At 37.1% G+C, this 13,101-nt stretch overlaps 1 protein-coding gene across 4 annotated transcripts; it reads left to right on the plus strand.

Moving 5' to 3' along the window:
• The first annotated feature begins 2,939 nt into the window (after positions 1–2,939).
• On the plus strand, positions 2,940–12,883 carry LOC143877959 (peroxisomal (S)-2-hydroxyacid oxidase GLO4-like). Of its 4 annotated transcripts, XM_077380307.1 has the most exons (13): positions 2,940–3,118; positions 5,402–5,538; positions 5,872–6,016; positions 6,103–6,227; positions 6,325–6,371; positions 6,448–6,525; positions 6,621–6,745; positions 7,671–7,728; positions 8,860–8,922; positions 9,635–9,704; positions 9,867–9,967; positions 11,727–11,831; positions 12,125–12,883. In XM_077380307.1, the coding sequence occupies exons 2-13, from the start codon at positions 5,517–5,519 to the stop codon at positions 12,302–12,304; spliced, it is 1,119 nt and encodes a 372-aa protein (XP_077236422.1). In that variant the 5' UTR covers positions 2,940–3,118; positions 5,402–5,516; the 3' UTR covers positions 12,305–12,883. The 4 variants fall into 4 exon arrangements, with proteins under 4 accessions (XP_077236422.1, XP_077236424.1, XP_077236423.1 ...); XM_077380309.1 differs by lacking the exon at positions 5,402–5,538 and having other exon boundaries at positions 5,789–6,016; XM_077380308.1 differs by lacking the exon at positions 5,402–5,538 and having other exon boundaries at positions 2,941–3,118.
• The last annotated feature ends 218 nt before the right edge of the window (positions 12,884–13,101 follow it).

Genomic DNA, 13,101 nt, shown 5'->3' on the forward strand with positions numbered 1-13,101 from the left:
TGTTTGTTTTGTTTTAGATTATTACAACCGATTGTTAGACTCAACTTTAGTGCAATTTTCAGTCCAATAATCGGTTGGGGACTCCATAATCAGTTGTCATAATCTAAAACAAACATAGACTTGAGATTATGACAACCGATTGTAAGTGCTAAACCTATTATTGGACTTAAATTTAAACGTAATTTTGAGTCCAAATGGCCATGTGGGATCTTAGAATTGATTGTGAAAATCCTAAGATCGATTCTAAGGTCCCACATGGCTCCGCAGTGAGGATGACCAAATAAGAGAGCTGATAGCAAAATGGGTATCTGTTATTATTATTATTACTAGTAAAAATGCACGTGGGACCCAAATATCAGTTTAAATAGTGCAACATGAAGTGGCAATCTAATATTGGACTGGATTAAAAGGAACAACTGCCTAGGATCTATTGATATATGATAGGGAAAACAGTTTTACTTTATCCAACTATCATTTCAAATAGTGTAAAATGAGGTGGTAATCTAATATTGTACTAAAATTTCAAAATGGCTTAATTGAAGCTTTGTGTTTGTCATGCGTGCAATCAATTTCCCGTCAGAAGAATCAGAAATTAAGTTCTATAAGGCTCGTTTGGATGGCGAAAGGTTTGTTTTTGGCATGAAATGGCCCACATAATGTGATGATTGAACTTCATAAAAGCAATTCAAGCAGAATGCAAATATAATCCAAAGGAATTCTCAAATCATACACTGCATATTTCAGATTAAGAATATAACAAACAATGCTTTAAGAAATGAAAAAAGAAAACAGATTTTCAATCAATCAAAATAGGAATAAAAGTAGCCAAGCATCCGTCTATATAATTAGATGGACATTTACTCTGGATGGTCAGCCAAAACCTAAATCCATGAAAGCCAACAAAAAGAGAACACTATATCCAAAGATACCCATAAAAGAGAAAAAAAACCATACGTTGCGGGCATATCCATGATTGCTCACCATCCTTGAATCTTGAAATGATGTCCCTCGAATAGTGATCTGACATATGATTATTGAAAAAACTCTTCTTGTAGAGATCTAAAACATGAAAAATCATATAAAAGAAATCCGGAGAAGGATAAAGCTAAAAAAAAATCATTAGAACATCAGCAAGATATTTGGAGGAATTACATATGAAAACTCAAAGTGCCATTAAGCATGGTCAAAATATAATTTTTAGAGTAAATAAGCAATAGTTTCAAAGAGAAAATGAAAGTTGATTTTAAAAAAAGGGAAAAAAGCTATAATACATGGAAAATAGAGCGAGGTGGTGGTGAAAGTAAAGAGGCTAAATATATCAGTAATTGCTCTCAAAAGCTCTAAACATTTGTCAATCAAACATAATATTGCATTAAAAAATAATAATTGCATTAATTCTTGAAAGACATCCTCTTAAGAAAGTAATATGGAATACACCCCATAGCCTATATACCCCATAGCCTAAAGGTAAAAGAAAAAATATTAATACATGAGCATTGATAAAGAAGCGCTAAAACAACGAAGTTTTTGTAATAGCACTACTCACCGTATTTTGATGATCGCACTCCTCACTTTATTAAAATGTACGGTATGGCCCGTACCATAGGATGATCCAAACCGTCCATTAGATGGGCCACTGCCTACATAGGTGGTGCCCCAAAAATAATTTTCATAGGTTGATCCGAACCTTCCGATTAATAGAGGGTTATAGGTTGATCCAAACCGTCCATGTGATGGAACACAACATCAATTGGTTGTGCCCATAAAATTATTTCCATAGGTTGTATTTTGTAATAGCACTACTCACCGTATTTTGATGATCACACTTCTCACTTTATTAAAATGTATAGTATGACCCCGTACCATAGGATGATCCAAACCGTCCATTAGATGGGCCACTGCCTACATTGGTGGTGCCCCAAAAATAATTTTCATAGGTTGATCCGAACCTTCCGATCTATAGAGGATTATAGGTTGATCCATACCATCCATGTGATGGAACACAACATCAATCGGTTGTGCCCATAAAATCATTATCATTTCCATAGGTTGATCGTAGCCCTCCAATCAATAGAGGTTTCCATAATTGTTGTTCCGCTTAAGGTGCCCGGAATCCGTCAATATTTTGCAAGTGTCCTGAATGAGTAATATCAAGTAGTTCTTTAGTCGTTGGTATATGTCTTTACCTCTTCTTGGTACTTTTTTCCGTAATTGTCATAGACAGGTATCCTGTGTCAGTACTTTTTGTATGTAGATTACGATTTTACCCTAAAGAAAGTAGGTAATATCATAACGTCTTATGCAAGAGAATAAACATAATACATTTGGGATATAGATAGAATTTTTGCCAAAGGGTGGAAGAAAATAACCTAAGATTTTGCCTTTATATATGTAGATGTAGATTACGATTTTACCTTAAAGAAAGTGGGTAAGGTCTTATTGAAGAGAACAAGCATAATACAACTGAGATATAGACGGAATTTTTGGCAAAGGGTGGAACACATTAACCCATCATTTTGCCTTTATATATAGTAGTTAATTAATTAATAATTAATTATTAACTATTATTATTATTATAAATTAATTAATTAATTATTATTATTTTGAGAAATGTAGGGCCAGATAAGCACACGTGCACATGAAGACAAGAAAGAGCCTCGGGTGAAATCTTAAAATGACAAAAAATATGAAATTTTTTATTATTATCCATGACTTCCTTTGTACTTGAGAGCGACAAATGCCAGTTGGAAGCTAAGCTCTCCGCCCAATTGATACGGTGTCGGATGAGACTCTCAACCATTTATCCAAAGCCCACTAATGGCTGATTATGATGGCATTTGTTTGAAAATTTGACCCTTAGATAAGGCTATTTTCGTCATTTCGATTTTCGTTTGTTTTTTCCACAGCTTTTCAAAGGACGTGAAAAATGAGCAACGGTCCAATTTCTATGATAGAACAGTAAGGAAGTCCGTAGTAAACAATAATTTACTTTAGGTAAGTCAAAAGGCAGACGCATCTGTAAGATCATTATCTCTCTAACCAAGGTTTTACAGTCTCCAATCCCATCCCATCTCCCTTACATTTATTTTCCTTTTCAAAGCTCTCTCTCTTATTTCTGGTGAGTTTCTGATCCTTATTCTTAAGAAAAGATTCGCAATCTTGTGCTTTTTTTCTTTTTTTTCTTGGTTCTGTAATGTTTCATTTTTCAGTTTAATGACTTGAGGTTTCTAGATCTATATCCATGTTTACCAGTTGAACTTTTTAGAAGTGTAATAGCTGAAAGTCTGATCTCGATTTTTTTTATAATCGGTTTGGTTTGTCTTTAAGCATATGCAATTTCTCATTTCCTTCTTTGGCACTTGTCTATGTTACAATTAGATTGTTAAAGAGGAATACACTAATTCCCCACCCCTAAATATTACATCACCCCCATCAACCCCTTTTTTGCAGACATATCCGCCATCTTCTTAGCAGACCTCCTTCTATGTACCAGCTGTGGCCGTATAGCGCATACCAAATCTCTGATTTCGTTAATTTTGTTAGAAGCGCCAGGGTCCATCACTAAGGCCCTTTGCTCATGCAATGGTATTGCTTGAATCGCCCTCCACTAACAGTGGTCCCAGGTTATTAGAGTAAAACCATCTAAGCCCATTAAGTAGTGCTGTCACCTCAGCTTCCTTCGTGTCAAACACCCCTGCCGACGTGTAATACGCAATGATAATGTTGCCATTATGATCCCTGATTACCCCCACCAAATCCAGCCCTACCCGGATTCCCCATAACGCTCCCGTCAAAATTGAGTTTTAACCACCCTTCAGGAGGTGGACTCCAAGAAGGTAAAACTTGCCTTTTAGCTTTTTTTTTCATTTACCACCACTCCATCGACGTAGGATGTCCTCCACCACTCTCCATCGCTGTAAAATTTGTTTTGGGAAATCGCCTAGACTCTCTCCCTAATTCATGTTAAGATTATAAAGTATAGTTGGAGATCTAATAATTAATATTGAGGGTTTGCAAGGCAATTTTACATAAAGCCATTTCACGGCTCCCCTTTTCAGGAGAGAACAGCCTCCCTCCTCATATGAAGTAAATGAATAAATGAATAAGACAAAAACTGTTACCAAGTGGCTGTTCTCTACTGAAAAAGTGAGCCGTGAAATGGCTTTATGTAAAATTGCATAGCAAGTCCCTTAAAATTGTTGGTGACCTCATATTTTTATAACATAGAAGAGAGTATTGAATATTAGATAGGTGTTGTCCATCACACCCGCCCCTTACCCCTAGCCACGTGTCACTTCTTTCATCCAACTCATTGTCCTTGGTGCACCGAGTTTTATCTGCTGTCTACCAAGAAGAAAACCTGGCCACCTCCTATTACCATTGTTAGGAGGGTGTCTCCCTACCTGCATCTGACATTGGTAAATGCCTAAAATAGTAGCTATATTAAATTGTGTTGAGTTGGGTGTCTCGAATTCAACTCGGTTGGGTCCGAAAAATATGTGCGACATGGAAGCGGCCTGTTTACCTCTCGGCCAACCCCCTATTTAAGTGAGTTCGACTTGGTTAGGGTAAGCTTGTTTTGACCCGCTTTGTATAAGGGGTTTTAGGGTTTATTTTCACATTCTAGTTTTAGAACAGGGTTGAGAGCTAAGAAAGGGTGAGAAGGGTGTACAGGGGTTTTAGGGTGGGTTTGGTGAGAGATACCAATTTTCTTTTGTAATCTCCAGTACCTACAATAGATTTCCTTGTTGTCTGCCGTGGATGTAGGCTTTACACCGAACCACATAAATCTTTGTGTCTTTGTGTGTTTGCTTGTGTTTGTCTGTTTCATTTTGCTTTGCGGGGGCTTTTCACAACAAGTTGAGGTGCATGCCTGAAAGAGTAAATCTAGATTCCACGATGATCGATGCATTAAACTAACCTTTGAGGATATGCCCATCGCGGCCTAATCTTGCTTATTTAGGCAGTGGTCCATAGTGACCCATTCTCTTCTCATGATGTTTAATACACAAATTGGCAAAGTCTGCTTATAGTTGAGATACAATCCACATATGTTTGATGGGGCATATTAAAGTATATGAGACAACCGTATCAATCTTGTTAGATTGACTAGGTGCTACATGAGGCAACTAGACTAGATGATTAAACCAGGCTAGATTAGGATCTTTCCATCTATATCCTTGTCTCTATCTTTATTCTTATCTCTTTCTATCTATAAGCTTTGAGTGCTTTATATAGAAGGTCTCATTATGGTCCATTGTAATACATCAAGAATTATTCAATCAATATCATTTCATTGCCTTCTTCAAGATCTATCAATTTATACTGAATACAAGCATAATGTTTGATATTCTAATTTTATACTATCACCTGGTGCATGATATTACAAAACTTCTCCCAGGCAATTTGGTTTGTATCTTGTTCGATATCATGATGTCGGCCTCTCCCCGATGCAAGATAGATATTTATATCGGCCGATATAAACAGCAAAGCACATAAATTAGACAAGAAATGTCATGTTTTATTGGTCATCAGCCGGTAAAATTTCAACTTTTGAGATGAAACCATCGATATGTTTTCTTTGAAAAGATTCTGATATATAAGCCACCAAGATACTGCTGCTATCTCGGATTTACCAGCCAGGATTTTCTTTTAAAATAAAATCAGAATAATTAAATAAAATCTGGTATAACAGATTTATTACTGTCTTCCAGTGGCCAATATAGCATATATATTAGCAACTTAAAATCTTCGCTGCTGCACACACATAATCTAATCCTATTCTTAGTTGTAGTACAAGGATGAGAACTTTGGACAAATATGCCTAACAACATATATATGCAAGAGGTTAATGGTTGCTTTTTGAGGTAGAGATGGCCGTTGATCCAGTTAATGTGAGTGAGTTTCAAGAATTGGCCAGGCAGAAACTTCCAAAGATGTACTATGATTTCTACAGTGGAGGAGCTGAGGACCAGTATACCTTGAGGGATAATATCAAAGCATTTCAAAGAATCACGTACCATTTACTCATTGATTTGGTTATTTAGTTAATGTCTGGAATTGGATCTACCATTTTACCCATTAGTTCATATGGATTCTCAGGTTTCAGCCAAGGATTCTCGTAGATGTGAACAATATAAATATGTCGACAACTATATTAGGGTATAACATTTCGGCACCCATCATGATTGCCCCAACATCACATCATAAGTTCGCACACCCTGAAGGTTTGTACTCTGTACTAATTGAAGAGTTCTGACTTTTGAATTAGATGTATTTTATGTGTAACGCTGTATCCTAATTACAGTTTTACGTTTCTGTTAGGAGAAGCAGCAACAGCCAGAGCTGCGGCAGCATGTAACACAATCATGGTATAAAATGAAAGGAATTATTATGTACTTATTTTTTTACTTTATGTCTAAACTTTTAGAGCCATTTTGTTTTCAGGTGCTATCCTTTAGTTCCACCTGCACCATTGAGGAGGTTGCCGCCAGTTGTGATGCTATTCGCTTCTTTCAGTTATATGTATGCTCTTCTTTCAGAAGTTTCGGCAATGAATTTTTTTTTTTCGCGTATAAGTTCCTTGCACATTCAGTGGCTTGCTACCCCTATATGCATAGGTATACAAACAACGAGATGTTTCTGCTGAGTTGGTACAAAGAGCTGAGAGGAATGGATTTAAGGCTATTGTTCTTACAGCTGACGCCCCTAGAATTGGTAGAAGGGAAGCAGACATAAAGAACAAGTAAGAATCCTTTACATTCTTGTTAAAAGATTAGTCTAGTATAAACCATTTGTACTTTTACCATATATAGTATTCTATAGTGCAGCATACTCAACTCAACTCAACAAAGCCTCTGTCCCAAACTAGTTGGGGTCGGCATAGTGCAGCATACTTTTGATAATACAATACTATCTTGCTCTTTTATATATGTACATTATTCTTAGAGTTCAATGTTTGCATTCTTATAGTTGAAGATGATCTTAATTTTCAAAACAAAATAGTTGAAGATGATCTTGGGATTTTTCTTTACTAAGGAGGTATAAATATAACAACGTAACTCTTGTGTTTGTTAACAATTGAATACATGTATTGTTTAAATTTTAAAATATCTAAGGTAACTATCTTTTATATTTCATATTATAGAATCCCTTTGTATTTTATATATATCATAGGTATGGTTCCCAGTGTCAACATGTATGCTATAGCTGAATAATGAATATGTTGACAGATGGAACAATTTGAGGAGAAGTGAGTGCCTTGGATAGTAACTCCCTATCAAAGTGTACTTTGTAAACCATAAAGCAACACAGCATTTAGCTACCACAAGGTGTAAAACTCTTTCGCGTTATTTCTCTTCACTCTATGTGTTGTGTGTTCTACATTTGTCGACAGCCTGGTCGCGCCTATTGGTTTCAAGTTTTAGGCAAGCATACTACGGAACATGATTATATTTTACCCTGCAGAACTAAGAACTATAATTTCTGTGTTGCATTTTCACAAATTAAATGGTCTTGTGACCTTGTTATTTTGGTATGCTTTAGTTTTTTTTTCCATTGAGGATGATAACATAATGGTTAGCATTTAAGAAGCTTTGATTGGATGATGCCAAATTGCGAGCGTTCCATAAACAGTGATCCAGTGAACATTATGTCGTTTCCTTCCGCAGAATGGTTGCACCTAAATTGAAGAACCTTGAAGGTCTCTTACCAGTGGACGTTGACTCTGTGAGTAGAAATTAGAAATTCATACTCTTTAGTGTGTTTACACTTCTAACTGTATAAACCACGCAAGCTGGAATCCCTCATGTTATTTGATTCAATAAATGCTTTCTTGTTTAATAGCTGTTGGTGCCAAAGAATGCTCCCTCTTGATTCTGATGTTAGTAGATCTCTGGAGATAACAATGCTGAATAGTCAAGTTGTGTTTTATTTCTACTACAAATCCTTTTTTTGAACCAGAAAGGAAATTTTTTATTAAAACAGCAAAAACAAACAAGTTTACAAGGGGCAGAGCTTACCCCCATATTCTTTTCTCTTCTTCAAAGAAAATATGATCTATCCATATAAGGCAAACAATCTCTGTGTAGGGTGGCTAGCGATTTAGTTTATAGATTAAGTAAACTGAGTTTTTCTTGTCAATCTTTGTATGTAGGGAAATCCCCATGCTTGATGTAATTGATTTGTCTCTTATTGCTTTATAGTTATCTTCTAAAAAAATTATTTTAATACTAATTTCGTTATTTCTTGTTTCCTTCTTTCTGTTTCAGTTCTTGTTTCCTTTTTTCTTGTCAATCTTTGTATGTAGGGAAATCCCCATGCTTGATGCTTATGCATCTTGCATCTTTTTTGTCTTGGAATTTTAATCCAATCAATTATGCTATTTTATCTCCTGAATATAGGATTAGTAATCATTACAATATGGTATGGAGGCCAAGCAGGGAATAACCACTGCCCTACAGATTTCTATTACTTTGTGCCCTTTATCTAACCATCATTTTTTGAAAAGACCAACTACCCAAGTTGGTTTCATTTGAAATCCCTATAATAATGGGGAATTGATGATCTCTCTGACTTATTGGAGTCAATATATATAATGTATTTTTCAATCCAAGTTACCACCTTGTCATAAGTCTTGTAATAGGCCTCTATTGATTGACTCAATATGATCATGCTATGAAGACTAGTAGTAAATGTCCTTTTCTTTATTTTCAAGAACTTGTCTTTGTTGACAGTCAAGACTGAAGACTAGTAGTAATCACAAAATGTGTTTTTTGTACTTTACAAATATTAAATTTGAAAAGAAACAATGACTTTAAATTGTTGTTACCTGTCATTTCATTTCATTATTCTTTGCAGGAAGGGGGATCTAAGCTAGAAGCATTTGCGTCACAGACCATGGATCGTTCTCTGAGTTGGAAGGTATAGGAAATGAACAATGTTTGTTTCTCCTAAATACAAATTAGGTTGAAGAGAACCGTCTTTTATTCACCTATTACGCACATCAAGGCCTTGTTCATTTTGGATTTTGAGAATTGAATTTGAGTCCAATAATCAGTTTTGGACTCAAAATCAATTCTCAAAATCCAAAACGAACAGGTCTAAGAGCTTCTTTGGATGCAACCAAAATTGGCCCTTATTTGCAAATAAGATTGTTCTATTGTAACATAATTTGCAAATGGGACATTAAGGTCTCTTTGGAGATATCACTTCTAAAACAGTTATGTTATAACCATTAGTTGCAAATATTCATTTTTAACAAAAAAGATGAATATAAGAATATATGCAAATAATTTTGAAGTATCCAGAGAGGCCCTAACTTATCTTCTAGGTTGTTCTTTCTGTTTCTTTTTGCGTAAAGTGAACAAAAACTAAAACCCAAGGAATTCTTGGATAGATTAACCTCTTCGGTCACACTTTGTTTCTTCCTTTTTCTATTACATCATAGCTTAGGTGGAGATTTTTACTTTAAACCAATGTGTTATGTTCATGTTTTATGATCCCCGACTTGTACCTTTGTCTTATAATTTAGTATTTAAACAAGATGAGTTACCAGACTCAGTGTTTGGTTTCTCCACTGGAAAAATCTTTTTGTGTGTGTGTGTGCTTTATAACTGTATTGTAATGGTTGCAGGACATGGGATGGTTGAAATCTATAACGAACCTGCCGATTCTGATCAAGGGCGTGCTCACTGCAGAAGATGGTAAGTTGATGGTTTCTGCTATTCCAAAATTCCTTGTTTTTCTTTTCACTGTAAAAATGCATAACATTAGAAAAGGAAATCTCACTGTCTCTTTACAAATGAATTACATCTTTCTTTCATGGTCTAGTTGGCATGTCTGATAGTTGCACTCATCTTTGACAGCTAGAAAGGCCGTGGAAGTAGGTTTTGCTGGGATAATTGTATCCAACCATGGTGCTCGTCAGCTTGATTATACACCAGCCACAATTTCTGTTCTTGAAGAGGTGTTGCTTTGCTCTTAATAGTTAAAAAGTTATTAGTTTTTCTTTACCTGGAAAAAACAGGAAAATAAATGATAATCAGATTTTAAAGTTATTTTTCTTAATTTCTAGTTCCATGTACTTGTACTCTTGATCAAACACAAAAGTAAGGAAAAAGTATTGGCTATGCACTGACTGAAGTGAAACTCTTGGATCACAAAATTTAGCTATAAGATATAATCTTTCTGTCTCATCTTTGCATGGGCCTCTTTGGGCACCTCTAAAAATTATTTGTACATAACCTTACATGCAAATGGTTTTTAAGCCAAATATGGTTATTTGCAAATAATGGTTACAATAGGTTTAGAACTGTTATATCAAAGAGGCCTCAGTGTCCCATTTTTCAGTAAGATTAACTAAAAATAATTTCATTTGCAACTTAGGACCGGCAATTTTGAAGCGGCGCTCCCTCCCAAGGTCAACGGAAGCCCTAGGGAGGGAGGCGGTCTCTCTCTCTCTCTCTCTCTCTCTCTCTCTCTCTCTATATATATATATATATATATATATATATATATATATATATTGAGTTTCACCCTCTCTTTCTCGTATCTCCCCATTGCTGGCTCTCTCTCGTCTCCCTCTCTTCCTCTGTATTTTTTGAGTCTCACCCTCTCTTTCTCGTCTCTCCCCATTGCTGGCAAAAGATGAGCCATGGAGGCCGGATTTGGAACCGTGGAGGCCAGATCTGGAGTATGGCTCTTCCGTGGTGGCTAGATCTAGCGCTGTGGAGGCTGGATCTAGAGCCGTGGAGGCAGTGAAGATGGATATGGAGCCGAGGAAAACCGTGGAGGTTGCTGGAGGCCGTGAGTTGCTGGACTTGGAGCCGTGGAAGGCTGTCTATAAGTGGAGGGAGGCCGTAGAGGCCATGGATTATCGGATCTGGAGGCCGTCGAGGATCTGGGAGGCTGTTGATTGCCGGATTTAGCAATAGGGTTGCTGGGTTTGGCCGTAGGAGGTTGTGGTCTTCGGAATCAAGATCATGGGTGGTGGCCTGAGGACGGGAGTGGTGGCCAGTGGCAATGGAGGTTGCCGGATTCTTTTTTTTTTTTTTTTGAAAAGTGGAGGTTGCCGGATTCTTGATGACGGTGGTGGCTGAGATTCCCCCGGTGGAGATGTCTTTTGTGGAGGAGATGTAGGAGGGACTGGAGGTGGTGACTGTGGAGAAGGAGGTGATCGACGACGGGGAGGATAATCCGCCGGTGTTTGGTGGTGGTATAAGGTGGAGGCCGCCGGAGATCCGATAATATTGTTGGGTGGTTGGCTATCGTGCATGGTTAGAGGCGCACGATAGCTCTGCGCCTTAGAACGGAATTTTTGAAAATCGAATTCGGTATGTGGTGGAGAAATCTGTGTGACGTGACAGGTCAAGATCTTGACTTGGTGGGCCCCATAATATGGCAATTTTTGTTGGATTCGATACAATTGAGGCTAATGTGTACTGTAAGGGGTAATGGGGTTTTCTTTTGGGCCAAGGAGAATGCTCCTAGGCAATTCATACTATGTAAATCTCGTGGGACTACTGGTCCCATTGTAAATTTTGCTGGTATGAATATATTTGTCAATTTTAAAAAAAAATAAAATTTGCATCTAAGGACTGATTTTGGTGGCATCTAAAGAGGCACCGAGTTTTCTATTTTCATACGTGTTAGTTGAATTTCTATAACTATGTCAAATTCAGAGGTAGTTCATTCTTCCATCTCTATAATTATGTTCCAATTTGCAGGTGGTTCAAGCTGTGGCAGGAAAAGTACCTGTCCTCTTAGACGGAGGAGTCCGGCGGGGCACTGATGTTTTCAAAGCATTAGCTCTTGGTGCCCAAGCTGTTTTGGTAGGCTGTTTATTAGTAAAATAACTGAATTAATTTTAGAATGCACTTGACTCCCTGAGAATAACATGCGAAATGGGAGAGTCAGAATTCCGCGAAGTAACTCCACCAAGCTTTGAAAAAACAGGCGAAAATCTGATTCTCCCACGCTATTTTGACGGGATTTGGATAATTGGGTTTGCAGAACACTTTTTTCTTGAAAGAATTATGGCAGAGAATGGTTGACGAGCACAATCTAAGTTTTAAATTATATGATCTTCGTCATTGTGTTTTCCTACTTTTAATTTCTTATGTAGGTTGGAAGGCCTGTGATCTATGGCTTGGCAGCAAAGGGAGAATCCGGAGTGAGGAGGACTATAGAAATGCTGAAGGATGAACTTGAGCTTACCATGGCTCTTAATGGCTGCTGTTGCATTAAGGATATTACCAGGAGCCATGTCCGGACAGAGCGAGATAGATTGAAATCTTTGCTATGAAACTGCTGATGGAGACTCTGTATAAGAAATCTACAGATTCAGTGGTGTTTACTGCATTGATTCCTCATCTAAAACACAAACTTATTACCAAAGAAATCAGACAATGGCAACAAGATATTGGATGATATGTAACGGTTCCTGTGGATCACATAATTGGAGAATCTAGTGGTATCAGTATCCCTTGTAATTACTAAAGCTATTTGTGTTGAGTTTCTGCTAAAACATGAATTGGATTGGTAAGCTGCCAAGCGAGCAGTGTTTCAAAATGCAGCCAAAGCAAATCCTAGTTAACTCAGCGTGGTATGAATAGTACTCATTTGACGTGGGTGAATACTCAGATGAGGTGGCTGATTGTGGAGTTGATGTGGTCATACTTGGAAGAGTCAAAGGAGTTTGATTGAATTTGTATGGCAAAATGCTGGATAAAATGCGGCCAAGGTAAAAGGGAGCCTACTCGGGTGAGTTGACGATGATGCGGGGGAGTTTTGAAACTATGAAATGCTCTACCGAATGAACGTAAAAACAACGGAAAACTTATTTCCACACCTCTAATAAACAATGGGTTTTCCTTCTTTCTAATGCTGATTGTTACCACTAGGCACAGTTACAAAGTTTGGATTTCAGAGTAATTCGGCATGGCAATGTTTGAGAAAATTTCAGAAATGCTTGGGAAGGTTTAGGAGAAAATGGTTGTGTGAAACAACCAATTACTCCAAAAGCTTAAGCCGTTGGGGATGGCGTTATTTAATCTTTTATATTTGAACACTCCCCTGAGTTTTGAACCAAGAACCTCTTGC

Source organism: Tasmannia lanceolata, unplaced genomic scaffold (assembly GCF_043159265.1).
Source record: "Tasmannia lanceolata isolate RefF3 unplaced genomic scaffold, GAP_Taslan_0.1 ptg000005l, whole genome shotgun sequence".
Taxonomy (NCBI): Eukaryota; Viridiplantae; Streptophyta; class Magnoliopsida; order Canellales; family Winteraceae; genus Tasmannia; species Tasmannia lanceolata.